At 35.4% G+C, this 26865-nt stretch overlaps 1 protein-coding gene across 3 annotated transcripts in view; it reads left to right on the top strand.

Moving 5' to 3' along the window:
* nfasca (neurofascin homolog (chicken) a) overlaps positions 1 to 26865 on the top strand; it is a 69091-nt gene that overhangs the window by 24274 nt on the left and 17952 nt on the right. For 2 of the 3 annotated variants that reach the window (XM_060858182.1, XM_060858181.1), the window contains 22 exons: positions 5821 to 5876; positions 9947 to 10105; positions 12530 to 12547; positions 13401 to 13506; positions 14177 to 14373; positions 15024 to 15146; positions 15693 to 15863; positions 16540 to 16593; positions 18537 to 18648; positions 18751 to 18935; positions 19090 to 19221; positions 19345 to 19488; positions 19615 to 19726; positions 19821 to 19987; positions 20451 to 20598; positions 20708 to 20838; positions 22007 to 22048; positions 23561 to 23662; positions 23791 to 23988; positions 24502 to 24572; positions 25706 to 25928; positions 26009 to 26124. In XM_060858182.1, the coding sequence (XP_060714165.1) occupies positions 10012 to 10105; positions 12530 to 12547; positions 13401 to 13506; positions 14177 to 14373; positions 15024 to 15146; positions 15693 to 15863; positions 16540 to 16593; positions 18537 to 18648; positions 18751 to 18935; positions 19090 to 19221; positions 19345 to 19488; positions 19615 to 19726; positions 19821 to 19987; positions 20451 to 20598; positions 20708 to 20838; positions 22007 to 22048; positions 23561 to 23662; positions 23791 to 23988; positions 24502 to 24572; positions 25706 to 25928; positions 26009 to 26124 (2646 nt within the window). In that variant the 5' untranslated portion in view covers positions 5821 to 5876; positions 9947 to 10011. The remainder of the gene's footprint in view (positions 1 to 5820; positions 5877 to 9946; positions 10106 to 12529; positions 12548 to 13400; positions 13507 to 14176; positions 14374 to 15023; positions 15147 to 15692; positions 15864 to 16539; positions 16594 to 18536; positions 18649 to 18750; positions 18936 to 19089; positions 19222 to 19344; positions 19489 to 19614; positions 19727 to 19820; positions 19988 to 20450; positions 20599 to 20707; positions 20839 to 22006; positions 22049 to 23560; positions 23663 to 23790; positions 23989 to 24501; positions 24573 to 25705; positions 25929 to 26008; positions 26125 to 26865) is intronic. The other variant, XM_060858183.1, reaches the window with a different exon arrangement.

Here is a 26865-nt window from a genome sequence, read left to right as displayed (position 1 = left end):
GGTGACTTGCTTAAGTGAATAGAATCACAAAAGAAAGAAGCATGAAAGAAGCAACTCCTAAATTTGCTCTTGGAGCAGTGTCTTGTAAGTGTTATTATGCAGTTGATGGATTTCTAAGGGTTTAATTAATGGATTTGTCAACAGCTAAGCTTTCACTCTTCTTCTGCCCCTGCACACATGCACCCTGCTGAGCACAGAGACTGAAGGGTCTCATGGGACTGTATTCTCACCTCTTGCTTTGCTCACAAATCCTCCATATGTAGTGAAGGGGTGAAGAGTGAGTTGAAGAGAAGTGGATAAAGGAGGAAAAGGGGGAAGACAGGGATACTTGTGTCCCAGGAGATGGCACAGCAGTCAAATACATGAGGAGCTTCAGAACATCTCTAATCATCATCGTAACTCCAGGCAGATGGTGCTGTACAAATTAGACCCAGCAGCTATTCCTGTAAACCATCCCATCTAACCTAAATCACCATTTTGAATGCTGATGTCTGCATTTATCAAGGTCTCAGAAAATTAGGCTTTTGGTTCCATATTTAGATTTAAAATTGTCTTTTAGATCAGGGTCTATATCAAGACAGCCAAAGGAAAACAGGTCACATTAAATATTTATAAGTGGCCTATCCATGACCTTTATATCCATATGGAAAACATACCGTAGTAATATAAGTAATAACACAAATAGTGTTCAGAGGTACTATATTGTAGAACTTTCGATCATTTGTTTTTTACTTGCATTAATATCACATACAAATCAGCTCCTTAGCAAAGTAAGAAATAATATCACTTATTATTTTTAGACTTTGTTTTATATATATTTGTTCACTATATATATAAAGCCATCATTCTAATATAGGCATGAAAAAGAAACTTCTCAGTGTCTCCACTGAAAAACTATTTTAGGTCAGCATTTTGCAATACAAATCCAATTTTTTAATCTTTCATCAAAAGATTTTTACTTAGCTTTTGCTTTTATAATTGAGGAATGTCTCAGTCTCTGTATTCACTGTAATGTGAGTAAATCTTACAAATATTTTATTTTCAGAGAGGCTTTTTAAACTATACACTAAAACTCACCCGACCCCACACATGCTGGTTTGGTAATGCGTATTGTACCTCTGTTATCACACACCCAGCGGGACTAGCCTTGAACACACACACACACACACACACACACACACTTAATCCTCTCCGACCCAATGCTGTTGCTAAGGGCCCATAACAACCAGGTCTTCCACTATTGGCTAGGGTGGAGTCTGGATGAGAGCGCTCACAGGAAGTGAGATGCAGTTTGGATAATGAGCCTGTGTTTTGTTCTTGCTTTTTGAAAGCATACAGTTGGGGGAAGGGGAATAGAGTAAAAGAGAAAGTCAAGAGGAAAAGAATATGAAAAAATCAGGAACTCTTTTTTGTTTGATTAAGTAAATAAATCTTGCTCAGTTTATTTCTTTGCCTGAAAACAGGGGGGAAATGGGTGTATGAAAGATTGTACACAAATCATTGGGTCACGTATTAACATTTTCATTTAATAAAAAAAGTGGTAAATGCACAAAGCCTTGGAAGCTTTGGAATATTTAGGTTTATAAAACCACACATATGCAAATCTTAGGTAAATCCCTATCATTGTTAAACCAAGTGCATGCGCACAAGCCTCTGGTCTTTTCTTTGTTTCCACACAAAGATAGTCTACTTCTTTTTGGAATACACAAATGACTCTAAATGCCTCACTTTCTTTGCCTTCACTTTAGCACACAAATCAAAAGCCATGAAAAGATACAAAACAAATAACATTAGAAGTTTCATGATATTATCAAATTATGGTGCTGTTTAGTAAAGTGGCCTATGAAGTTTATCTTTATAAAATCCATGCTTACTATTTAAATCAGCACTGAGATACGCAGAGACCAGCATTTGCCTTTTTGATCAAGATAATCCATAAAAGAAATGTGAGATTCTGATTTGCCATGAACAAAGCTGAACCATTGTAATGCAAAAGGCACCAATTTTAAGGAACCTTTTCAACACACAGTCAGCATATAGAGTCAAATTTAAATGATTCACTTTACCTGTTTTGTATGTGTATTGAGTTTTTATGTTTATGGTCCAATCACAGAAAACTACTTTCACTACTCCGCCATTTGAGGTCGCCAGTTAACAAAACCCAACGCAAAACCCACGCACGCCCAATAGTTTGCATAGCATAGGCAAATTTCCTTTTTTTTTTTTACATCCCAGCATGTGTGTGAAAACTGACGTGACATAAGGGTGAGAGTTCCAGACTTGACTTAGACTTGATGGAAAGTGACTATATGATATATAGTATATATGATAATAAACCATACATAGATTATATGATAATAAACCTGTAATATTAAAGTTATCAGTTGAATACATTTTGCATACATGGTCCCTTTTCAACACTCAGTGTCACACCAAAAGGAATGCTGAAAGTGAAAGTGTTGGAAGAAGAGGTACATTTTTAAGATTAGCTTTGATAGGATTTCAAAGTCTGTGGATTATGGTAGTAAAAGGTTTTCAGTAATAGATAAGTACTAGAGGGCCTTAGAGGAAATGCTCTCCAGTTCAGAAAGATTAAGAGATTTCAGGTTTGTGTAAATATGTTAAATTTACTGAGTAGTCAGTGTAATTAGTGTGTGTTGAATGAGTGCTTACCACTAAGTATTATGGTGCTATATGTTATATCTTATTTCAAAATCTGGCCATGCTAAAAAGTGAAAAGAAAGAAATTACATTTTAATATTTCATTCTGACTGCAAGCTCTAATTTGACAAAAGTCGCTGCATTTAAACGTCTCAATCGGTTTTTGTTATTAATTTTTTAGACTTTTAGAAGGTTATTTATACATTTTTAAACATGAACATCATAGATGTTATCTGGTCACAAGCCAGATTAATTAGGAAATACCAGAGTAAAGATTTTCTCATCATTTGGTTCTATAGTGATTTATATATAAATATGCATTATTAAAATTAATAATGATAATTTAGGTCAGAAGGATTTTCGTGATATTTTTAGCTCTTTTTAGAATTTTTAGAATTCAGATGCAGATGACCTTCTCTTTCAATAGACAAAAAAATTGGGAACAAAATCAAAGCACATGAATGTGAATTCGAAAATTTTAATTTGAGTGACAGGTGCTTTACTTTTGTGTTTGGTTTTGCCCAATGACCCATAATTGTATTTCCTTGACTCATGGAGTCCTCACCCCCTAACACTCATTATACTTTCTTCAAACATCACTGCATCAGACAACGTAAAGCCCCGATGTCTGTTTTTTGTCTCAAGTCAGTGATGAACTATAATGTGTCAGGAGACAGCAAGTCTTTCAGATATTTTTTGGAATAAAGGCTGCTTAAAAGGCTGTGTACAGAATGATAGTAGCTATATAATGAGAGAAGAGAATGTGTGCACATGTTCCAGTTTTACTGCCACTTACATTTTAATTTGTACATTGGGTGAAAGAAGAGCTTTGCATCAGTCAGGGAAAGGCTAGATTGATTTATCTTTGATTGAACATGCCCTTTCCTCAGGCTTATCCTTGGGGGTAGTATGAGATGCCTCTTTCCCTTTTCCACACTTTTCTTCCTCCATCCTCCTTTACTACAGAAACGTTTCTCTTCTTTCACTCCGCTGCCCACCCCCATATTCACTCTTCTGTTCCTCTTGAAACTAGGTCACTTTGCGGCATCTATCCTTCAATTCTGCCAAGCATGAGATGTGAACCATGGTGCATTCATTCATTTTTTCTGAGATCTGTTTATCCATTCATACATTCATCCAAAACAGGCTTCCAAAACAGTTTAATCCAAATCACTATGTAGTAGCAAAATCCCATTTACTCAAGCTGTATAATTTAAATTTTTTGCAGTAAAATTGTGATTTTAATCTACATCTGCTACAACGATTTTAACCGAAAGTAACATAATGACTAAGAAGCTTTATTATCTGCAAGCTTTATGAACAGTGTAACTGTTGTGACACAGCTGTCCCCAATGCGATATGATTATTATGTAAAGTCTGGTTTATTGATGAAGTTGTCCATTGTTGTTATGGTCCAAGTCTTTGAGTCTATTCCTCTATCCAAGTGGACAGTTACTGCTGTGACCTCCTGACCTGCCCAGACCCATAATTTACTGAGTCAGAGGTCAGAGCGGCAAAATAGCCCCAGAGGCTGGCAGATGAGAGCCGAGATGTGAGTTTGTGACACTACAGAGAGCTAATGAACAGAAATAGACAGATGGGGACCAAGTCAAGAGCATTCAATGTCCTTTATACCAAGCCTCATCTCAAGCCTAAGGCACTGAGGGCATGTGCATATTTGTGTATGTATGTGTTATGAGATGTGCATGTTTGTATATGCATGTGCATGTTATGACAAAACCACATTCTTAAAGTTCTCATTTGAACCAATTGGTTAAAAATCCAACAGGACAAGGTAATTTTACAAAATATCTAGAGTTCCACTGTACACCTTTATTCATTTCTTTAGCTCTTGAAATCCATTTTTTGCATTATAGTAATGTAGAATGACAAGACTATCATGCTATATACAGTATAATAGCTAATGAACGTTTTTGCTACCAGTGCCACCTCTCTCCCCACTGAGACTTTATTAGTAACAATAGTTTACAGTGTAATAATGCTGTACTGTTGTTGTAAAAAAAAATAATAACTCCACAAAGTTCCATTGTCCAGTGATTTGCTACATAAGCAGTAATACTTATATACATTTTTTGTATTGCTGTCAGTCATTTTTATATTCATATTCATTCTTCATTTTTAAAACTGAGAAACTGAGTTTTGAACAATTTAACAATGACTAAATGGCAGGTGAGAGAAATAGTGACAAGAAATTATATTGAAGAAAAGGTACAGATGATTCAGAGTAAATTAGCAACTATTAGTGCTGCATTTTACTCAACTATTAAAATGCAAATCATTTTATTTGATGAATTTAAGTTAAGGTCAATTTGAAGCGATCTGTTAAAAGACGATATTGATGAGAACACTGTTTTGCCTTAAAAACTTTCAGTCACTAAATGTGTGCTGTTGATATGTCATGGCAAATGCTACACATATAATACAGTATGTGCTACGCTGATAATACAGCAAGCAGAAATCAAATATCCTGCAACCAAGATTTACCATTAACTAGAATTTCACTTGCTGCCTTGCCAGTTATATAAGTTACTAGAACCATAATCGGACATTAGCAACATAAACAAGTCAACTTTGTTAAACATAACTATTGGCTTTTAACAAATTAGCAAAATTTTTATCTCAGCAGTTTTCACTTTTTTACATTAGCTTTTCTGAAGGAGAAGTCTCATTTCAAAAGAGTTCTTGCTTATCCTCAGGCCAGGATGCCTTTAAGGTTAAAATTACCATTATTCTTGATACTTTTTTCTATATTGAAGAACTTGATTGTATAATCAACTGAAATGATTGGACTGTAAAGAAACTGACCTCATTTGATTGATGTATAGTGCACAGTTTGGACTAAGAGAGAAGAAAAATATGTGCCATCTTATATAGGAGATACATTAGATTAGATACATTAGATAACACATTTAGACATGTGCCGTCTAATATAGGTAATACATTTTGTAAATGCAGGATAATACAGTACATTAACAGGATAATACAGTACATATTTAGTCAGTGTGGGCCAAACAAATCCAAAGTCTAATCCTAGGAATTGCACTGGTTCAGGGCCCAAATGGCCTGTGGGAAGACGAAATAATATTTTTTCCAGAATTGTGAAGATAATTTGTGGTTTTTTTCTTTGCTTGCTTACAGGTCTAAGAGTCTCTGCTCTCATCATCCATAGTCCATCAGCCCATATTTCCCACTGTGTAAGTATTCGATTTTTGTTACTATAGATGAAGTTTAAACAATCGTGATTACATTTTCCATCCACATAATACAATCTATTTGATATACCAGTGAGTCTGCAATGGTATAATACAATTTAATTCACTAACCCCTGATATATGTGAGCTTAGTAATCGATTATTTTTTATTTATAATGAATTGATTATTAATTTTCCATAATAATCACTTTAATATTTTGTAATCAATATATCTATTCAAATCATATGATAGTGAAGACCCCGGTTGCACTTTAGAGCAGTGGCTATTTTGCTGGGTTTTATTTTGAAGCCCTTTTCTATTTTTATGAGCATGTACCTTGTGTGTGGATACATGCTGTATTTGTTTAATGAGGGTATTGATATCTCTTTTAACATTTCAAGCTCAGTTTACCGTAATAACTCATTGAAATATCAGCTTCTCCACATGACACTGCTAGTATTTCTTTTGATGAGATATTCTTCCATTAACCCTCTCATACTCTGTCCAACTGAAATAGGGGATTGCAGAATAGCTTTGTGGATAATGAATAAGAAAAAGTGATTTGGACTGTAGTATCTGGAAAAGGGAAGCTATAATTTTATAATTGCCTTTAATTGCCTGTGATGGGCCTGAGAGTATTAATTGCTTGAAATTATAATATCTGTTTGTGTTTGTGTGATGAGGGCTGTTGTGTAGTCAAAGTGGTGACATCTCACTGTATGCTCTACTACTATGCAGAAAAAGAGAGAGAGAGAGAGAGAGAGAGAGAGAGAGAGAGAGAGAGAGAGAGAGAGAGAGAGAGAGAGAGAGAGATCTAACTATAGTTCTCATCTTACAGACAGACTAAGGTCATTAGTGTTTGTCCTGAGGCATTTTATCTTTATATTTTAGGACTATGTATTATTAACCATTTTCAGACAAAGCATTCCTGCTTAAACCTTCTGACTGTAAACTCTACAGTATATTGCTTCCTATTTGCATTTTAATCTTGCACTTTAAGCATTTCTAAATGGCTGGGATTCCTTTAACTAGGAAATCCACCAGATATTTGTAGCTGAGGTTCAAATTAGCACTTCAATCCATCAAAATCTCATAAACACATGTAAGCTAGGCACATTTTATAAAATATATCAAATTTTATAAAAACTCTTTTATAAATGCAATTGTGTATTGAACTGTGGAAAGTGAAGCATTTTACATTAACATTTTATAGATTTTAACCATTTAAAAAAGAAACCAAGCAGGATTTTGCTTTCTTCATGATTTTACTGTTAAATAGACACATTTAAATATGAAACTGCCTAGACCGGCTGCTTCTGTCTGTAATTAGCGCAGTTGACAGCATTTCTTTGCAAAATTAAAAATGATGACTGAACCATAAGCCGAGCAAGGACACAGTTGGCCAGACCTATTTATGCGATGGCAGACTGCAACATGCTCTGAGTCCACATGCTCAACTGGCACACGCTCTTAGTCCACATGCTCAAGCACATTTTGTCACAGATTGCATATAATTTCCATGAAGAAGTTAAAAGTGGTCTTTCAATGCTCCATCATATGTTTCTGTTGCAGCTCTTTGTTTTTCTCAGTGTGTTGTCCTGGTGGAATAACAGGCTGGTGCTTATAACTTGGGCTTTAGGTACTAGGTTTCAATAAAAATCATTGAAACCTTTGTAATTAAAAAAAGAAAAAATAGTCCCCACTGTACCCATGTCGGAAAATATTCATTGTCCCCATTAAGTTCCATGTAATGTATTGCAATGGATAATTGTCTGAGTGAACCCATCATCCAAATTGCCATTTGTAGGGAATTAGAAGTTTTGAGTCCATTAGAATAAGACCATTTTGTTTTTTGTTTTTTTGTGTAAGATTGGTTTATTTTACATTAACCATGAAATAATAAATTCATTTCAAATTGTTACAGCTAGTGTTACAGCTATAGCTAAGTGTGTTTATTATTGTACATGATTGTATGGGTTAGGGTTAGAGGTTAAGGTCCACCCCTTAAAATTTTGGTTCTGGAAAGATTAAATTATTAAATCAGTTAGCACAACTGCAAAGCAACAATATTATTAAAAGATTTAAGATGCACTTAGGCTTATAGTATCCAATTAATCTGTAAATACTGATTTGATTTGTAACAGGTACTGTATATTGCGGCTTATTTAAAATGAAGTTACCCTGTTTTAAAAATTTGTTACCATCTTATATACTGTTATAGAGTAGCATCTCTACGTTTCTCTCTCTCCAGCTGGTTTCTGGTATAATTAAAGTGAAGTTATATGAGTCTATTCTTCAGCCTGCAAGGTAGACTGACAGAATAAAGTAAGAGACAGAGACAGGAGAATTTGTCTTTTCTCCCGGGACATATTAGGTATGGTGCAGGTGTCATACAGTGAGCATGTTGGTATGTATACTGTATAAGACTATAGACTTGCAGTGATTCTCTCATTATGTTTTGGAGATACTGTAAGTCCCATTGTGGCCACAGATCCTTGGGGTCTTCTGCTGTTGTGTCCCATCTGCCTTAAGGTTCTCTGATGCCTTTCTGCCCTCCAGGGTTGTAAAAAGTGAGTTAGTGTAGACTTCCTTTCAGCTTGAACAAGTCTGTGTGTTTTCTTCTGACCTCTTTCATCAAGAAGCCATTTACCATCAGAACTGGTGTTCACTAGATGTATTGTTTTGTTTTGTTTTGTTTTTGGCATAATTTAATGTAAACGCTATAAACTGCAAGAAAGTCTCAGGAGATGAGCAGCTTCTGAAATACTAACTCTTAGCTTTGTCAGTGAAAACATTTTCTCCCTCCCAATGTAATATTCAATAAGAACATTACCTGAAGCTCTTAACCTGTTTCTGAATGATATATGTTGTGCTGCTGCTACATGATTAGCTGATTGGATCTTTGAATGGACACAGAGGTCTGTTTCTATTAAAGTGCTTGATGAGTGTTGGATTACAGCTTGTCTTAGTTTCAGATTGTAAGCATACTAAGTTAACTAGATGGAAATGGAAGGCATGGGGCTTCTGTACTGGTGGCTTTCTAACTGACCCTCTCCTACTGAGGGAAAGAGAGCATTAGAGAGTGAGTGACAGATGTACTGATGCAGAGACTGCGAACTGCCGATGCAGAGAGATACAAACGCACAGACACACACACACACACACACTCTCACACACACACACACACGCACACACTTTGCCATAATTTTATATCACTCCTTTGTTGTATTTTTTTAGGACCAGTGGATTTTAATGTACTAGAATATGTTCTATGTAACAGAGATTTTCCTCTCCACTATATTCACACTCAACACATTTCTGCTCTCTACTAATATGCATATCATAATCAAAACTCCATTTTAACTTAAATCACACTATTATAAACTATAATATTAATGATTACAGTTTAGGTACTGTTATATTCTGTTATATTCGGTTTGAAATTCCTGATGTTTTATACCATTTATATATGAATTGTGCTTTTTAAAATTTGTTGGAATCATTTACATTATTGCGACTAGATCATCTGCCATTCAAGTTCCTGTGAATGAGCTGTTACTAAGGAAATATATGTAATGAAAGATCGCTTTGATGTATGCCTGTGATTTGAATTAGTTGGCACTACTGTCAGAGCTGCAATTAAAAAAAATTAATCCACACCTCCTGACATGATTTGAGAATATAACAGCCCAATAAATTATTTTATTTTTTAGCACCTAATTTTTATATTATACAGGAATATAATAAAAAAGATTTCACATTATATTATGGTATATTATGGTTATTATCTGACCCCTGTATACTTAAATAATACAGTAAGCAGCAGATTTCATTTATTAGATTTCTTTAATACTAAAATCAGTACTCTTGGTGGTAGATTTTGCTAGTGTTGATACATTATGCACAATGAAAGAATATACTGTATTCTAGTCCTGATAAATTTTAGATGCATAAAAATACATAAAAGAGGTTTTCATACTATCAATATTTATTATATGAAGAATTTTGCTTAGAAAATACAGTTCATAAGTTGAATTATTTTAATATTTCTTGATTGTTGTTGATTTTTTAGATCAGAGGTGTTCATCTGAGTCAATAGGGCTGTGAAGGCTGAAGCCAGCCAATCGGGCGAGAGAGATGTGGCCGCAGGGGCAGTGGGCTCCTCTGGCTGTGCTGTCAATCAGTGTGTTGCTGTGGAAGGAGGCGGCTCTCATTGATGTCCCTCCAGACCGTGAGTCATACAATCATAACACAGGCAGAAACCCATCACTGCTTAGGGAGTAAATAATTATTTCCATAATTGGTTTGGTAAAAGACATATGGCAGTCTGTGCTCCCTAATGGATAACAGTAAAAGCCACCTGATATGGAGGTGTTTAGTGCGATGATAATGTTGCAGTTCATGTTAAAATACAGATGTCAAGTTTTCTTTTTGCAATGCAGGCAAATTGCCCTGACAGAGAATGGAGAATTGCCTTTCCCACCTCCCCTTTCTTTTTCTCTCTCACTCCCCCCCTTTCTCTCTCTTGAACACACATTGAATAATGTGAATTGATATATTCTCATCTCTGGATCCTAATGCCTCATTTCCTGTCATTACTTCACACACTATAGCATCTGTAATGAGTTCTGTTTAATTTTATTGTGCCCAGAGTCTGCCTTCCACATTTTTAGTGGATTTTAGTGGATTATACGTATTACATTATACGTACAGTATATATACACGTATATATATATATATATATATATATATATATATATATATATATATATATATATATATATATATATATATATATATATATATATACGATTTAGACATTTAGACATAATTTAATTTCTAGAAATATTGTGTACATTTATATATAATCACTGGCTAACACATGATCAGCAGGGGGAAATCAAGAAAACTGTCCAACTGCTCAGGTACCTCTGAGCTTTGTCTTATTTTTTTCCCCTGTATTTCTGTTCTCTGCTCAAAAAATCCAATGAAAAATGAATTGAAAGAAAATGGAAAGAACCCACCCCCATCTCTAAGAGAGTTTTCACCATTCCAAACAATGAGAGGAGATTCAGTCTGTCAGCATTGACCTGCCACTGAGCTGGCTGAATTGTCCTAGTATATACTGTACAGTATAATGTATGTAGAATTGTAATTTTTTGTATTATGCCATTTGTAGGTTACACATTACATGATCTTTCAGAAAATGACTGTTAAACCTAGTAGTTTATTGGCTAATGGGTGCATTCTGCCATCAGATCACTCTGGGCTTACTTTAACTGTAGCACCATATAATACTGTAAAGTACCATATGCCTACTTTTCTCACAAACTCTCACACTAAATGGAATTTGTATCCTTATATAATACGCACTGGCCAATCGGATTAAACCAAAATATGAAATTTGTTTAATTGGTTGATTAACTAAGGGGAGAATTTCTGTTTCATACCGGAGCACTTACATTTTTTCCTTCAATTATTCAAGTGGTCATTTTAATACACTATTTTGTGTTTTGTCATGTTGTCTTTATTTTATATTTTGTCTGAAGGTCTAAAACATTTAGGTGTAACAAGCAAATACTTTTCAGGCCACTGTAAATTCAGAACTTGCAGGAGAGCAAACGTTAACTAAAGTGCTTGTTCTACCTTTATCTTGGTGCCTCAGTGTTCTGGAAAGATCAGGTTTTTAGTTTAATTTTTGAATGAAAACATTTTTTGATAAAGCATTTCTTTAATTCATTTTAGAGTTTTTTGTCTTCTTCCTTGGTGGATAGCAGTATACGCATAGCTCTTAGTATTTTATGTTTCCTATTCAGTTTCTCACAACCCCCTTCTTCTTCCAGTGAGATGCCTATTGATGAGGGCTGTCATCATTTTCCAGCTGACCTTGGCTGCTTTAACCCCCCTGCTCCTCTCTCTTACACACACACACACACACATACACACTCACACACACAAATAAAATCCCCTTCTGATGTCCTGACTCCAGAGGTCTCAGATATGTGCTTTTACTGATGTAAGATGATATATAGCATAGAGGCAGAGTTGCACCTGTCACCAGACTTCTATCAAACAACTATGAAGACTCCTGCTTAAGATATTCTGCCCTTTAAATGAAGGTCATCTTTTATAATTGCTTAGGCACAATAGAACAACAGATTGGACTGCACACAGTCATACATCATAATAATTGTAGTTATTATCTATGTGATAGACCCCATAATATAGCTGTCATTTAAACCAAAAGAAAAAGACAAGTGTTTAATAACCCTTATCCATGGCAGTGATTAAACGCTATTCAATGTAATATTAATTTCTGTCACTTCTTACTTATAATTACAATAATACAGAAATGTACTTAACATATTGTTTCTTATTTTTTGCTCTATCTTTGTTATCCACACATCGGAACCCCATTAACAGGTATGTCCTATTCATTTGCAGTCACTTAACATTGTGTATAATAATAATAATAATAATAATAATAATAATAATAATAATAATAATAATAATAGAAACCTGGATTTGTAAAAGGTTTAAATATAATCTTAGTTGTCTGGTGAACTAATGTAGACAGTACTAATTTGTCATTTTGTTCTTCTTGTGCACTATTCTTTGTCTCTCTTCATCTCACACCTTTTGATGGAACTAACAGCAAGGATCCAGCAGGATTGTAAGTGCCTCATTAACATAGACTAACTTGTTTGGTTAAAGAGTGATTTTCTGCAAGTAACATTTCATTTGAGATTATTCAGTATAAAATTTGAACTTCTCAGTTTTCTTCACAATTTTTGGACACTCTTTCATAATTCCTAGAATAAAAAATTAAGTTAAGACTGATATAGCTGATGTGCTGAATGTTTACTATCTACCTGCTTTTGAAACAATTTTAGTATAGAATTTATCCTTTTCCTTACAATTAGTGATCTTCTGGCAAAGGGACCCACTTCTCTAGTGTTCAGTATACAAGATAAAAAACAATGTATTTGCTCCAAGGCACATAAATACAAATTTTAACTGTCATCATCTGTTAGGAAGTGAGGACATGGTGGGGCCTAAATTGCCTCTCTGCTATCTTTTAGAAAAAAAAACAAACAAAAAAAAACCAAACTAAATAAAAGACGAAATATATCTTGCAAACGCGCAAAGCATGCACCATTCTGAAGACAAAGAATCTTGGGATTCCCTGATGTAAATGCCCTCTACTGGTCTTGCTGAAACGCTCCGCTATGTCACTTGAATCCACAACTAAATTTGGCATGTTTGCACTTCTGCACTTAGTTTTAATAGAGATGGTCAATTTGGAGAACATGAGATGGCTTTTCAGTGTTCTGACTGTTTTTGCAATTTGTCTCACAGTAAGTGTGTGATTTTAAAAATACAAATTCATAAATGTTCTGAAAATTTGAACATTGAACTCTACATTGAACATTTGAACTCTAACCAAAAGAGGCTCATTAGGGGAACATAGTAATCCACAGATATTCTCTGATGTTTCTCTTTGTTTCTCTCTCCTCTCACTCCAGTGAAACAGCCTCCTACTATTGTGAAACAGTCAGCAAAGGACTATATTGTGGATCCCCGAGATAACATCATCATTGAGTGTGAAGCCAAGGGTAATCCTGTACCAACGTAAGCATGCACAATGCTATATCTTGTGTTCTGCTACTGTTTCTTTTCTACTATCTTGTATTTCTTTCTTTCTCTCCATTTTCGTCCTAGACTCTTATGCTGGACATTATTTAAAGAAATTACTGTCCATTTGTTGAAACCTCCTCTTTTATTTTTTTTTTATCTGGTTTCACTGTCCCTCCGGATGTACCACAATCCTGGTGGATAATGCCTTTGTCACATTTTGTCCCCACTGAACTCTCTCTCCCTGTCTCTATTTTCTCTAATTAAAGTTGACAGTCATTAGCGCAGAATGTGTGCTATTACATTCTGTACTCCAAACTGACAAAAGAAATGCCAGTCCCTTTGCCCAGCTCCAGCTTTAGAGAGATGATAGTGTGTATCTGGAAGAAGTTCCATTTATTGTCTTCCACCAGCTAATGTGAATGTTTGCACATCAATCCCATCCATGGACTGTCAGTGTATTGAGATTTATATAATTTTCTACTAGTCTGGCCACAGTGCTATTGTGCTAGAATAATACATTCAGTTCATAATTCCCTTAACACTGATGTGGAATGTTCATGGTCTCCAATCAGCAATATTTGACATGCTTTAAACGTCCTGAGAATTTGGATGAGAGATTTTTCTTTAATAATCTTGAAATGATGAAACGCTGTAACTAAAACAGGTTTTGGTGGAGACGAAATGGGAAGTTCTTCAATGTGGAGAAGGATCCACGTGTAAGCATGCGGAAACGCTCAGGCACACTGGAGATCAGCTTTAGGAATGGCGGAAAGCCTGAGGACTATGAGGGAGAATACCAGTGCTTTTCCATGAATGACTTTGGCACTGCCATATCCAACAAAATATTGCTACGAGTGTCCAGTAAGTATGCATGGCATATGTGTTAAAATCTATATATGAATAACTGTGCATGTGATTGCATTGAATGGTCTTGATAATGATATATAAATGATTTTTGTATTAGTCTTTGGAAATTTTGTCATTGTTAGTACCATATATTCTGCAAAAAAACAAAAAACAATATTGATCTATATAGTCAAGAAATTTCTGATTCATTTGATCAGATTGGAATTAGCAGAGACTAAGCTAGAAAGTGTTTCATATTAGTTAACAGTGTAGAATCTAAATCAGTTGCCCTTTTACCCAAACATGACGTAACTCCTGACTGAACTGTGCCTCTTTGCACTTGATGTGATAAAACATCAGATTTCTGCAGAAGTGGAATTGCTTATTGATTACCTTACAATTGACTGTCAAATCCAGTGTATCACAGAATGAAACTTTATGGACGTGGAAATTAGCACAGTAGCAGGAACATGCAAATATAACAAAATCATGAAACATGACAGAAAGATCAAAGTATCAGAAAGTAAATAAAATCTCACATCATGTCAAGTGAGGTACTAATCAAATAATAGCTGTTACCACAACCCAAGATTGTAGCATTGCAGTAACTTGAAATAGGTTTAGTGCTGAAATGATTAGTACTAACGTATTCACTTATCCCTCAGAGGCACCATTGTGGCCTAAAGAGGTTTTGGAGCCAGTGGTAGTTAGTGAAGGATCACCTCTGGTCCTGGCCTGTAACCCACCTCCTGGCCTTCCCCCACCTAAAACATTCTGGATGGACAGTAGTAAGTCAGCGCTTTTTCACTTCATTTCAACCTCTTCTGACTGTATGTTTGTTTCCCTTTTGATTCAGAATTGTTTGTCTGTCTGCATCTCATTCCCATGTGCGCATATTAGTGCTGAGGTAATGAATTTGTGTGTGAGAGAGTGCATGTACAGTATGTATGTAGCTTGGCAAACTGCTGAGAGGACAGATTTAATGCCTTTGGAATATTTTAACAGATCTGACAAAAGAACACTAACTAACAGCAAATGCACATAAGCCCAAATGTCCTTCATCTATTGTCATCAAAGTACACGGTGTGTAATATGTGACAGTTAGCAAAGTCACAATGAAGTTGAATGCACATGGACTTTTTTTTTTCCACAATGTCAATGTCAATGTCAAAATTATAAAGTTTTCTCTTTATTCTAAAGCAAATATATACAGTGCATCTACATAATTACAATAATACCCTGGAAAAGTCGAAATTTATTTTCTAGCTATGACTCAGACCACTGGTACATGAGTGTTAGACTGTAATTCACATGCTTTTTCTCATTTTTCACAGGAATGATGCCTATAGCACAGGACACTCGAGTGTCCATGGGTCTGAATGGAGATCTTTACTTCTCTAATGTGCTCAGTAAGGATGCTGCCACTGACTACAGCTGCAATGCTCGATTTCTCTTCACACACACAATCCAACAGAAGAATCCTTTTATCCTCAAAGTGCAGACAAGTGAGTAAAGGGCTGACTCAGGATGAGCTGACTAATGAGTATGTATATACTGTATGTTAGAATAATATTGGATTAAATATGTGCATCAGAAAACTGATGTAGAATCTGGCCATATATTGATGGTGCAGCTTTACTACAGTGCATTCCTCCATGCTGCAGATTGAATACACTGCAATATTTTAAAATTCTCCCCTTTCAGATGTTTTTCACGTAGCTAGTAGATGAAGGACCTTCTGTGAAAAAGATAAAGCTAAAAAGATCCATCACTTATCTATACTCTTAACAGTATAAAAAATGTCCTGGCTTTTAAAGTGCACCAATACATAATTGCATTATTTTGAAATATGATGATGCTGTTTATTTATGATGATGAGTTTTTACTGAGAGCTAGTGAGCATTATTCAGAATTGATTCTATTGATCCAATCAGTTCTTAGAAAGAGGAGTAGGACAGAAGGGGCCCCTCATCCTCTTTCTGACATTTGACTTACCTTTTTGTTTACTAGTTCCTAGCAGAAAGACACTTGTGATGAAGTGAAATTAAAATACAGAGATTATCAACTATTTTGTGTAGAAAGTTTGCAGAAACAGAATTTGGATGCATTAATAGTTTAAATCACAACATGTGAGAGCACAACAAACTTTGTGGACGTTGATGACGTTGATTCTGTCCACAGAGGTACCTTTTAATGACACTGTATACTCTGAAAACGACACTTACACCTTTGTCGGTGAGTCAAAGAAAGGCTGTCTAGAGCTTTGGCATCTCTTCTCTCCCCTAACCAGCTCTAGCATCAGTTTCCTTTCTTCTAACAGGGCTAGCATTTATGTCTGTAATAACGATGTGCCAATATAACATTGTTGTAGCACAATAATTGCCTGACTTGTTACTATTACAATTGTGTATTTTAGATAGACATTTAGCTGCACCTGTTGTAATTAAACTGTATTTTAACCAAATAGTTTAAAAGTTACTTAAGTTTTTTTTATTTTATTTTACAAGGAACTTCAAGAACCATTGTCAATGTCCATCATTAAAATGAAAATGATCATAAAATGAAAACATTAGCAATGGTCAAAATCTAAAAAAATGAAAACAAGAAATAAGACACTGGATAGAAGCGTGAGATAATACAGAAAAAAGTTACATTTGATTTCACAAGGAGGAAAAAAAACAAACAAACAAACAAAATGACTTATGAAGGTGAGACACAGAATAGATGAACACATTAAAGTAATCAGCCAGTGACAGGGCAGGTGTGGAGACAGGACTAGATCAGAAAGGAAAGCAAATGTCATACCATGTTTCATGTTTGCATACCAATAACAAAAGCAAAAAAAAAAAAACTATACTAAAAATTCCTATACTTGGAATTGTAGCACATGCTGAGACTGGGTATTTGTTGATTTAACATAAAATTGTTTAACGATATACTACTATTATATACTCTAGACAGTCAAGGTACATAAAATATGTATCAGCTACACATAGCTACAAGTCCAGCTCCAGCTGCAGTCCTACAAGTTAACAATAAACAACATTTCTACTGATGTATTGTCATGTACCTTTCATATATAATATAATCTAATATATATAATATATCTAATATATCCTATAATTATTACAGTTATTACAGTCCCATATTTATATAAAAGAAGGTTCAGTTAATGTTAGTTAGCTGTCTAATGTTACAGTTATGGTTAGTTTGCTAGCTAGTTGGCTAACTTGCATTAGTGCTTTGTAGTTAATTAGCATGCTGGTGTGTTGACAAAACTGACATTACTACAATGTTTAAATAGTATTTAATAGACTTAACAGACATATCAACATGGGTGATTATTGAAATGTAATTATTTGTTTGTTTGTTTATTTCTTTATTTATTTTGAGATATTATGATGGAGATAAGACACCTACTGTATGATTAGTTACACTCAACCAACCCTCTTTTAACTGGCAGCATAGAACTTGATCTGATTCAGGTAGTATACAAATTCCCAAGAGGATAGTTATAGTTAACTAACAAGCTAACAAGTTGTTATATCTTAACATATAATGTTTAATGTTAGCTTCAACAACAGTTGATTTGTATTTTGTGGGTAACATATGTAGGACAATGCTATATGTTGTATGTTATATTTAGAAGCTTTTGGTGAAGATAAATTCTCAGCATACAATGTTGACTGAAGTACAATTATTCAAATATTTGACTCAAATGACTTGGGAAGGTTTTCTGTTGGAATCCACTTTAGATGTTAGGGCATATCTTAACCGCTAATGATTAAAATCACCACAAATCATTCTAATACACCCATCATAAAATTGTCTTACTGATTTATGTTTAGATTCATTTCCTTGTTAGAATACTATAATTGCATATGGCAAAAGTAAAATCAACAAACAGACTGCAACTATTTTTGTGACTAATAAATTCATTTTATGTATTAAGTCCACACCTTCTTGGAAATTTTTCCATGAATCAGATCAGGTTTTGTGTTGTCAGAATGTGTTATAGCAAATGGGCTAATGTCTCTGTGTCACTAACACTCCATTTATTATTACAGAAAGTTATAACCTTGCTGTGTGTATGTGTGTGTGTGTGTGTGTGTTCTTGGTCTGTTTATCTTTCTCTGTGTAAATTCTGTTTACTAAATACATTTTCTCCTGTTCCACAGCACGCAACATTCAAGAATCAACACCTACCTTTCTCTCTCCCTCGGGAATAACCAGCTCCAAGATGGTGCTTCGAGGAGAGGATCTTCTCCTGGAGTGTATAGCTTCAGGAGTGTGAGTTATTTTGAAATATAACACCCTGGTTTGCTTTTAAATTGTATAGATGCTATATATAAAACTTTGCTTATTGACTCCTGTGCTTTCTTATCAACACAGTCCAACTCCAAGAATCAAATGGTTTAAAAAAGGAGCGGAGTTGCCAGAGAAAAAGGTCAAATTTGAGAACTTCAATAAAACCATCCATATAGTGTCTGTGTCAGATGAGGATTCTGGAGGCTACATCTGCATGGCCAGTAATAAGATGGGCAGCATCCGCCACACTATCTCCGTTGAGGTTAAAGGTCAGACTCAAAGAAATTTGCCAAAAAAATGGGCACCTTTGTAACATTTTATTGTTTGATGCATTTTAATGTACTTGGCAATTAATTAAGAAAACCATAAAACAGTAAAATTTATTCACATCCATTTGTAAATTTTATGTCTTACCTCCCATAGCTGCTCCTTTCTGGCTACATAAGCCATCTAACCTTGTGCTAGCTCCCAATGAGGATGGACAGCTGCAGTGTTTAGCTAGTGGAAACCCCAAGCCCAGCATCCAGTGGCTTGTAAATGGAGAGCCAATAGATAGTGAGTCTGCATTTCAATCCTTGTATATTGTAACATAATGCAACATGACACTGCTGCCTAAACAACAAATTTGCCAAACCAAATCTTTTTGTCTGTTTTTTTTTTTTTTTCATTTGAAACCAGGTACACCAGAAAATCCAAGCAGGAAGGTGAATAATGATGCTATAATTTTCAGCTCTGTTCAAATTGGAACCAGCGCTGTATACCAGTGCAATGCCTCAAATGAACATGGCTACCTCCTGGCCAACGCTTTTGTCCACATACTTGGTGAGAGACCAATTTAAAAACGAAGTAGTTAGATGTTGAGCAGAATCTGGTGCAGAGGTAGAGGCACATTTCTGAAATAGGAGTGAAAAATAGTATAACTGAACCTGACAACCCTGGTATTTACAGATATGGCCCCCCGGTTATTGGGACCCAAGAACCAGCTGATTAAGGTGATTGAGAACACAACAGCTTTTCTGGATTGCCCTTTTTTTGGCTCACCTTTTCCAGTTTTGCGGTGGTAAGTCCTACAAAGTTTAAATACTTGTGTAGAGTTATGATTCAGAATGCACCATGCCAAGTATGTGTGTACAAGTGTGTGTGTGTTGATATAGGTTTAAGAATGGCCAGGGTTTAGTTCCGAATGGAGGGAAGTACAGCTTGCATGACAATGGTACCCTGGAGATCAGGCAAGTTCGACATGAAGACCAGGGAACTTACAGTTTTGTGGCAAGCAACATTCTGGGCAAAGCTGAAGATCAGGTCCATCTGGAAGTCAAAGGTGAGGATTCTATTAAAATATTAGCAAATTTATTAAAATAAATATTGTTTTATTTGTAAAAAAAGTTTTATTGTTATGACATACTTCTGCAAGTGTGAATTCTGTTGAAATATTCAAGGTGAATTCTAATGTTCACCTATGACTGTAAACATAGTAAACATTTCTCAAGTTAACCAGAAAACAATTGAAAGAAAAAAATAGGCAGAGTTATATTATTCTGTTTGAGTAAAGCAGACAAACAAAAATGAACAATAAATAAAATAAATTACTAGAAGTGGAATAATACTTAACAACAAAAATTTAACTGCTTGCACTTTCTCTAATATGGGCCATAAGTCATGTTCTGAATAAAAAATACATCTGACAAAAACAAGGTGATGTTTTGTCTGCCACTATTAATGATTATTTATTACATTGTTAAATTGTTAAATGTTTAATGTTTACTTGTGTTGTTCCTTCCCAGAGCCAACGAGAATTGTCCGATCTCCAGAGCATCTCTCTGCCAATAGAGGAAGTGTGGCTCGTTTTGCTTGCAAGATTAAACACGATTCCACACTCCCTATTACTGTCCTCTGGCTAAAAAACGACAAGCCCCTGCATTTTTTGTGGCTGTATGCAATGCATGCTATACTCCACATCACACTATTCCATTACCAACACACTCATATAGATTTTTCTAATGTCATTTTGTATCTCACTGAAACTGTTTTCTGCATTTAGGAGCAAGTATAAGAAGGAGGAGGACTTGCTTTCCATTAGCAACATCCAGCCTGACGATGGGGGAACATACACTTGCACAGTAACTACAGAATTAGACCAAGATTCTGCCTCGGCTCGCCTTACTGTTTTAGGTATACAAACAAAAAAAGCACTTAAAAAAACATTCTATAGAAATACGTACTGACCTTGTTACACAGACACATGGGCACACCCAAACATACATACACATACTCATGCCAAATTTAAAATTGTGGATCTGTTATGCTGTAGGCCTTTCCCTGGGATAATTTGGGTTCATTTGCCCTCTTAGAGGAAATGACAATGTATACTTAACGAATTTGTATCCAAAAAAGAGACATATGAACTAATCAAGTTAAGTCAAGAAGCTTGAAGCAATAAATCCAGAGCAGTAGCCCCACAGTACCTGATCAATGCTTGATCCGCTTATCCATGACACTTTAGTGTACATGTTATCTTTTAGTGGATGGCATAATCTTATAAATTCAAGAAATTGTGACATAAAATAACCTTAGTATTTTATTTTATTGTCTTTCCTTTAATTTGTCACCTGTCTTCACGTATACTCTTACACAAACATTTACATAGAAACTGAATTAAAGCTGGGAGGCACGGTGGCTTAGTAGTTAGCATGTTCGCCTCACACCTCCAGGGTCGGGGTTCGATTCCCGCCTCCACCTTGTGTGTGTGGAGTTTGCATGTTCTCCCCGTGCCTCGGGGGTTTCCTCTGGGTACTCCGGTTTCCTCCCCCGGTCCAAAGACATGCATGGTAGGTTGATTGGCATCTCTGGAAAATTGTCCCCAGTGTGTGAGTGCGTGAGTGAATGAGAGTGTGTGTGTGCCCTGCGATGGGTTGGCACTCCGTCCAGGGTGTATCCTACCTTGATGCCAGATGACGCCTGAGATAGGCAAAGGCTCCCCGTGACCCGAGGTAGTTCGGATAAGCAGTAGAAGATGAATGAATGAATGAATTAAAGCTTGATAAAATGAATGCTTAAAGAGTTGGTCTCAATGTTTATTCTTATTGCTCACAATTTTAACACCTTACTTGAAATATTGCCATGTGTAGGTAACTAAAATATGCCAGTATTTACGCTTTTTTGACTACCTATGTTTAACTAATAATATCATAGAATGCACGTCTGTAATGCTTCTCTTATTTAGTTTAGCTGGTACAATACTCTTTCTTAAGTTCAATAGCATAGAACTTAACTGTATGTAAAGATTTAGTTGCTACTAATAGACTCACTAACCCATAACATTTCACCTTTGACCTCACAGAGGATGAATCCCTAGCTCCCTCAAAACCTAGTGCCTTAGCAGGTAACAATTCTTCTTCTTTCTGCTCCCTTAAAGGCATTTTGTTGTTGCTGATTTATGTTTTCTTATTTGTTTGTGAAACTGAATGATTGTATGATTGACAGATTGACTTTTCTCAGAGCTCTACAGTCTTTACACTATACATACCTAAATCATATTAGTAAGTAAGAATGAGTTACACTGCCTATTCATTGGCTTAGTCCAAATAAAATTAATTCCACTAAATTTTATTCAAAAATTACTTTAGCATAATGGTAGTAGAATTTTTGAAAATTTATACCCAGATCCTCAGGAGAGACTAAAACTCAGTATTATGTTTAAACAGTGCCAATTAGCCCTTTATTGGCAGAGCTTGGTTTACCCAAAATAGCTTTAAATCATGATTGGCTATGTTCCGATGGTAGTATATCATTCACATAAACATTCAGTTCAATAATCAAATAAATCTGCCTTAAGAACTGTCCAGGGGGGTTGTAATGTGTTGTACTAACTATTTTCAGTGCGCCTATGAAACAGTTAAATGTATGATCACAAAGCATCAACAATATGTTCTTCTATTTTTATTTGTTATATGTTACTTGCCAAGAATTGGCCTGTTACTTTCAACTGGGCCTAAAAACCTATATACCCTCATTTGTTGCTAAATTAAATCATATATCTATAGCAAAGTACATAGTTTGGGATAATGACAAAATAATATTTATTATTAGGTGTCTAGCCCAGTATATATAAGTTGAAATGAAATAATTAATATAATCTTAAAGTTCATACTTTCAGCTTTCAAGTCCCCATAAGTAATTGGACAGTTTAACATTTCCTGGTATGTGATATTCCTTCATTATTTGACGTGGAGGTGTGCAGATGAAGGGATTTCAGGTGTGGCATTTGCATTTGGATTCTACTGTAACTCTAACAAGCCTGAGGAAAATCTGCACTTTGAGCTTTGACTTCAGTCAGCTGCTGTGACCAGACAATTCTGATCGTTTTCCTTTTTAAATTTAAGTAGCCTGTAGCCAGTTCCAATGTATTTCTGCGAGAACACTGTACATGTATGTGTTTGAGCACAAATATGGATGCTACCACAAGCATTATTAAGTTCTTTAACAAAATGTTAGCTTTCAGCTGGGTTGTATACATTGATATAGGTTTATGATGTTTTTTCCTTTTTGTAATCTTGTAATTATTGTTTGACCTGGTATTTTCACATCAGCTATATATTTTCACATTCTGCATAACTAACTTTCTATCTAAATTTCTATATAAATCAATCTTTCTATGAGAAACCCCAGAAAATGTGCATGTAAAAAGAGCTGCCGCTTAATAGCGTTGATTAAGTTATTTATTTATTTTTTTATGACTAACATTATAAGGTAAGTGGTAGATAAGTTACATTCTAATGACAAAAGGTTATGGATAGGTGTAAATTTCGAGCTCTGGTTTTTGGGAATAATAAATCTGATTTGGATTTATTAACAGTTTCCTCACATGCTCACATTTGTCCTGTGTTTTCTCCAGGTCCTCCTGATCCTCCTCAGGATCTAGAGCTGTCTGATCTATCAGCACTCTCAGTCCGGCTCACCTGGATCCCCGGCAATGAGAACAACAGTCCTGTTACACGTACGATTCAGTCATTACAACTCACACACAAAAACAGAAATATTGCATGCGCATATTTTGAGATTCTTAAATATCTATTATTCTGAGAGGCAAACGTTTGTATAATTTGGGCTGCCTCATCTTTGCAGAATTCCTTGTTCAGTATGAGGAAGACCGCTGGAAACCAGGCGATTGGCAAAATCTGTCAAGTTATGCAGGTGATCAGAACTCTGTGAAACTGAATCTGTCTCCGTTTGTGAACTACCAATTCAGAGTGATTGCCATCAACAGCGTGGGTCAAAGCCGGCCGAGCCGGCCATCAGCCCGCTATCAGACCAGCGGAGAACGTAAGTGATTAAGGGTGAAGGAGACACTATTTTTAAAAAGAAAATACTACTTTTTCTGCCTTTAAGGGAGCAGAAAGAAGAAGAATTGTTACTACTCCTACAGTAGCAGTAGCTGCAGTCCTGACTGCAATGAAACATCAGCAATATGTTTATCAAAAACAGTAATGTACTCAGATTGACTTAAAAATCCTTCTTATAATAATACTTATGGAGGTTAGGTGTGTTGACCATTGATAGACCAGACCAGTAGGTCATGTGGTGAGGACAAAAAAATTTTTGAACACATTTACTTTAAGCCCTTAAAGTTCCAGGAGCTGTTGGTGAATTCAGGTTTATATTGCTCACTGTTGTTACAATTATTTATCATATTTATGACATTTGTTATTTTTGCTAAATAATGTGTGACTATAAAAGATGAGCATAATATCTAATACAACTATTTTGAGAAATTAGTTTTAAGAAATTGCAAATAGTTTTATTTTGGTAAACAATGATAATATGTATCTTTTTTAGGTCCTTATATTTATCCCACTGGCCTTAAAGGGTGGGGTACCACAAAAAGCAACATGGAGATCACTTGGCAGGTGATTACTCTCTTTCTTGTTTAACCTTCATCTTCTGTTTATTTCATTAAAATACACTGTCTATTTTGATGTTATAATATTACAGCTGGAAAAATGATATATTTTATTCAATATATATTATGTTCCTATTGTTTCTCAGTCATAAGTAACATAAATATTTTTAATGGCATTGGGGTTTTGGGGATACTGTTTATAGTTTGGTGTATGTAAATTTATTCTATTAGTATAGGCTTTTGTCTAAAAATGCTTACTGCGAGACAGAATACAGTTTCAGTATTTAGTTGTTTAAGTGTTTGAAAATAATATGTAGGCCACTGAACTAACAACAGACTAGACAAAAGTGCAAGATATCTGTAGCACTTCTCTACTTTGGTCAAAACTGTATATATTTTTATACAAGGAAACACCCAAGGAATAACTGCAGTAATTATTATAAAAGTATCTGGATATCGTCGCTGTCGGGCAGAAACCTCGTATTTCCAAATTTGGTCAATTTCATATTTTTTCACATATCGATGCTATTGGTCAGTCCCCACGTGGGTCTGTTACTTTTACAAGTTATTAACGAATCTAAAGTCTTGAAAATAGCTTGAGCGCAAATCTCATAACTCCACTGGACACGTCAACTGTCCACCTCTTCCTCACTCCGCGGGAGAGCTTCGCGGCATATTTCTCCTCAAGAAGAGTCGCAACGAATCAACACATCTTCTGAGGTAAATGTCTTCAAAACATTGGGCTCAAAGAAAAAAAAAATCTTGACCCCCACTAGTTCTGGTGCTCGTCTGAGGACAGGAATTTAGCGCAAGACAATCCACTGCAATGCAGACTAAACCCTGTGCACTGCAGATAAGGTACAGCGTTTTTTTAATTTCCTGAAAAATAACGGTTTTGGACATATGAGGATTCCACCTGACAGCGATGATATACAGGATAGTTTGGACAAATGACCTTTGTCAGCTGATTCTAAAGCTGTAGAAAGTGAAACCAGTGGACTTTTGTCCGAAGCATTATGTTTCTCCAGAAGCTTTGTATTAGTTACGTAGCTTCTATAATACTTATAGAAACTATGTAACCTAACTTATTGTCTTACAATGATCATTTCTTTAAACTTATATACACATCTATGCTCACAGCCCCTACTTGATAACCAAAGAAATGGGCCTGAGCTGAGGTATATGGTCTCATGGAAGAAGAAGGATTTGGACGAGGAGTGGAATTACATCACCACTACCAATACCAAGTATGTGGTCAGTGATACAGACACTTATGTCCCCTATGAAATCAAGATCCAGGCAGTCAATGACTTTGGACCAGGCCCTGAGTCAAACATAGTGATTGGCTACTCAGGGGAAGACAGTAAGTAACTGCATTTTAATTATGTTAACCTTTGTGTGCTTAGAATACCAGGCTTTTCACTTTTTCTACTTTTCTCCAAGGGCCTACAGAGGCACCTGGAAACCTCAGGGTGTCAAAGTTAAACAGCTCTAAAGGGAATGTAAACTGGATTCCTGTTGATGCTAAATCCATTAATGGGGAGTTTAAAGAATATAGGGTAAGTTCTTACCATCCTTACTCTCATTCATGAAGTGGATATGGTACATGAATAAGTAAGAATGGGATGGAATTAAGGTTTATCTTACTAGATTTCCTAATTTTGCACACATTTGCATTGTCAAATTTCTAGGTATTTGCTTGTTATATAATGTTTTTGGCTGCATAGTTCTTCTTGTAGGGTAGTAGAGGCATGGACCTTTTTAGTGAAGAACAGCTAAAAAATCATTAAGAAATAAATAAAATCTTCATCATGGTCTGTTAGCATAAGCTTTTTTACAATATAAATTAGTCAACAGTAAATATATTTAATATATTTAAATATACAACCCCTGGCAAAAAGTATAGAATCACCCCCTCAGAAGATGTTCATTCAAATGTTTAATTGTGTAGAAAAAAAACAAGCACATATATGCCACAAAACAATTTTCACTCAACAATCCAAACTTCTGGCTGTATAAAACACTTTATACAAGAAAGACATCAAAGCGGCAAGACAGAAAACTTAAAGCAATATGCCTTGAAAACAGAAAATGCACAACAAAACAAATGAGGAACAAATGGGCAGAAAGTGGAGTCAATGTCTGTGACCGGACTGTAAGAAATCGCCTAAAAGAAATGGGATTTACATACAGAAAAGCCAAACGAAAACCATCATTAACATCTAAACAAAAAAAAAAAAAAACAAGGTTTCAGTGGGCTAAAGAAAGACAATCTTGGACTGTGGATGACTGGATGAGAG

This window comes from Tachysurus vachellii, chromosome 22 (genome assembly GCF_030014155.1).
Source record: "Tachysurus vachellii isolate PV-2020 chromosome 22, HZAU_Pvac_v1, whole genome shotgun sequence".
Lineage (NCBI taxonomy): Eukaryota > Metazoa > Chordata > Actinopteri > Siluriformes > Bagridae > Tachysurus > Tachysurus vachellii.
Note: the sequence above shows the minus strand (reverse complement) of the source record. Positions and strands in the feature narration are given on the sequence as shown.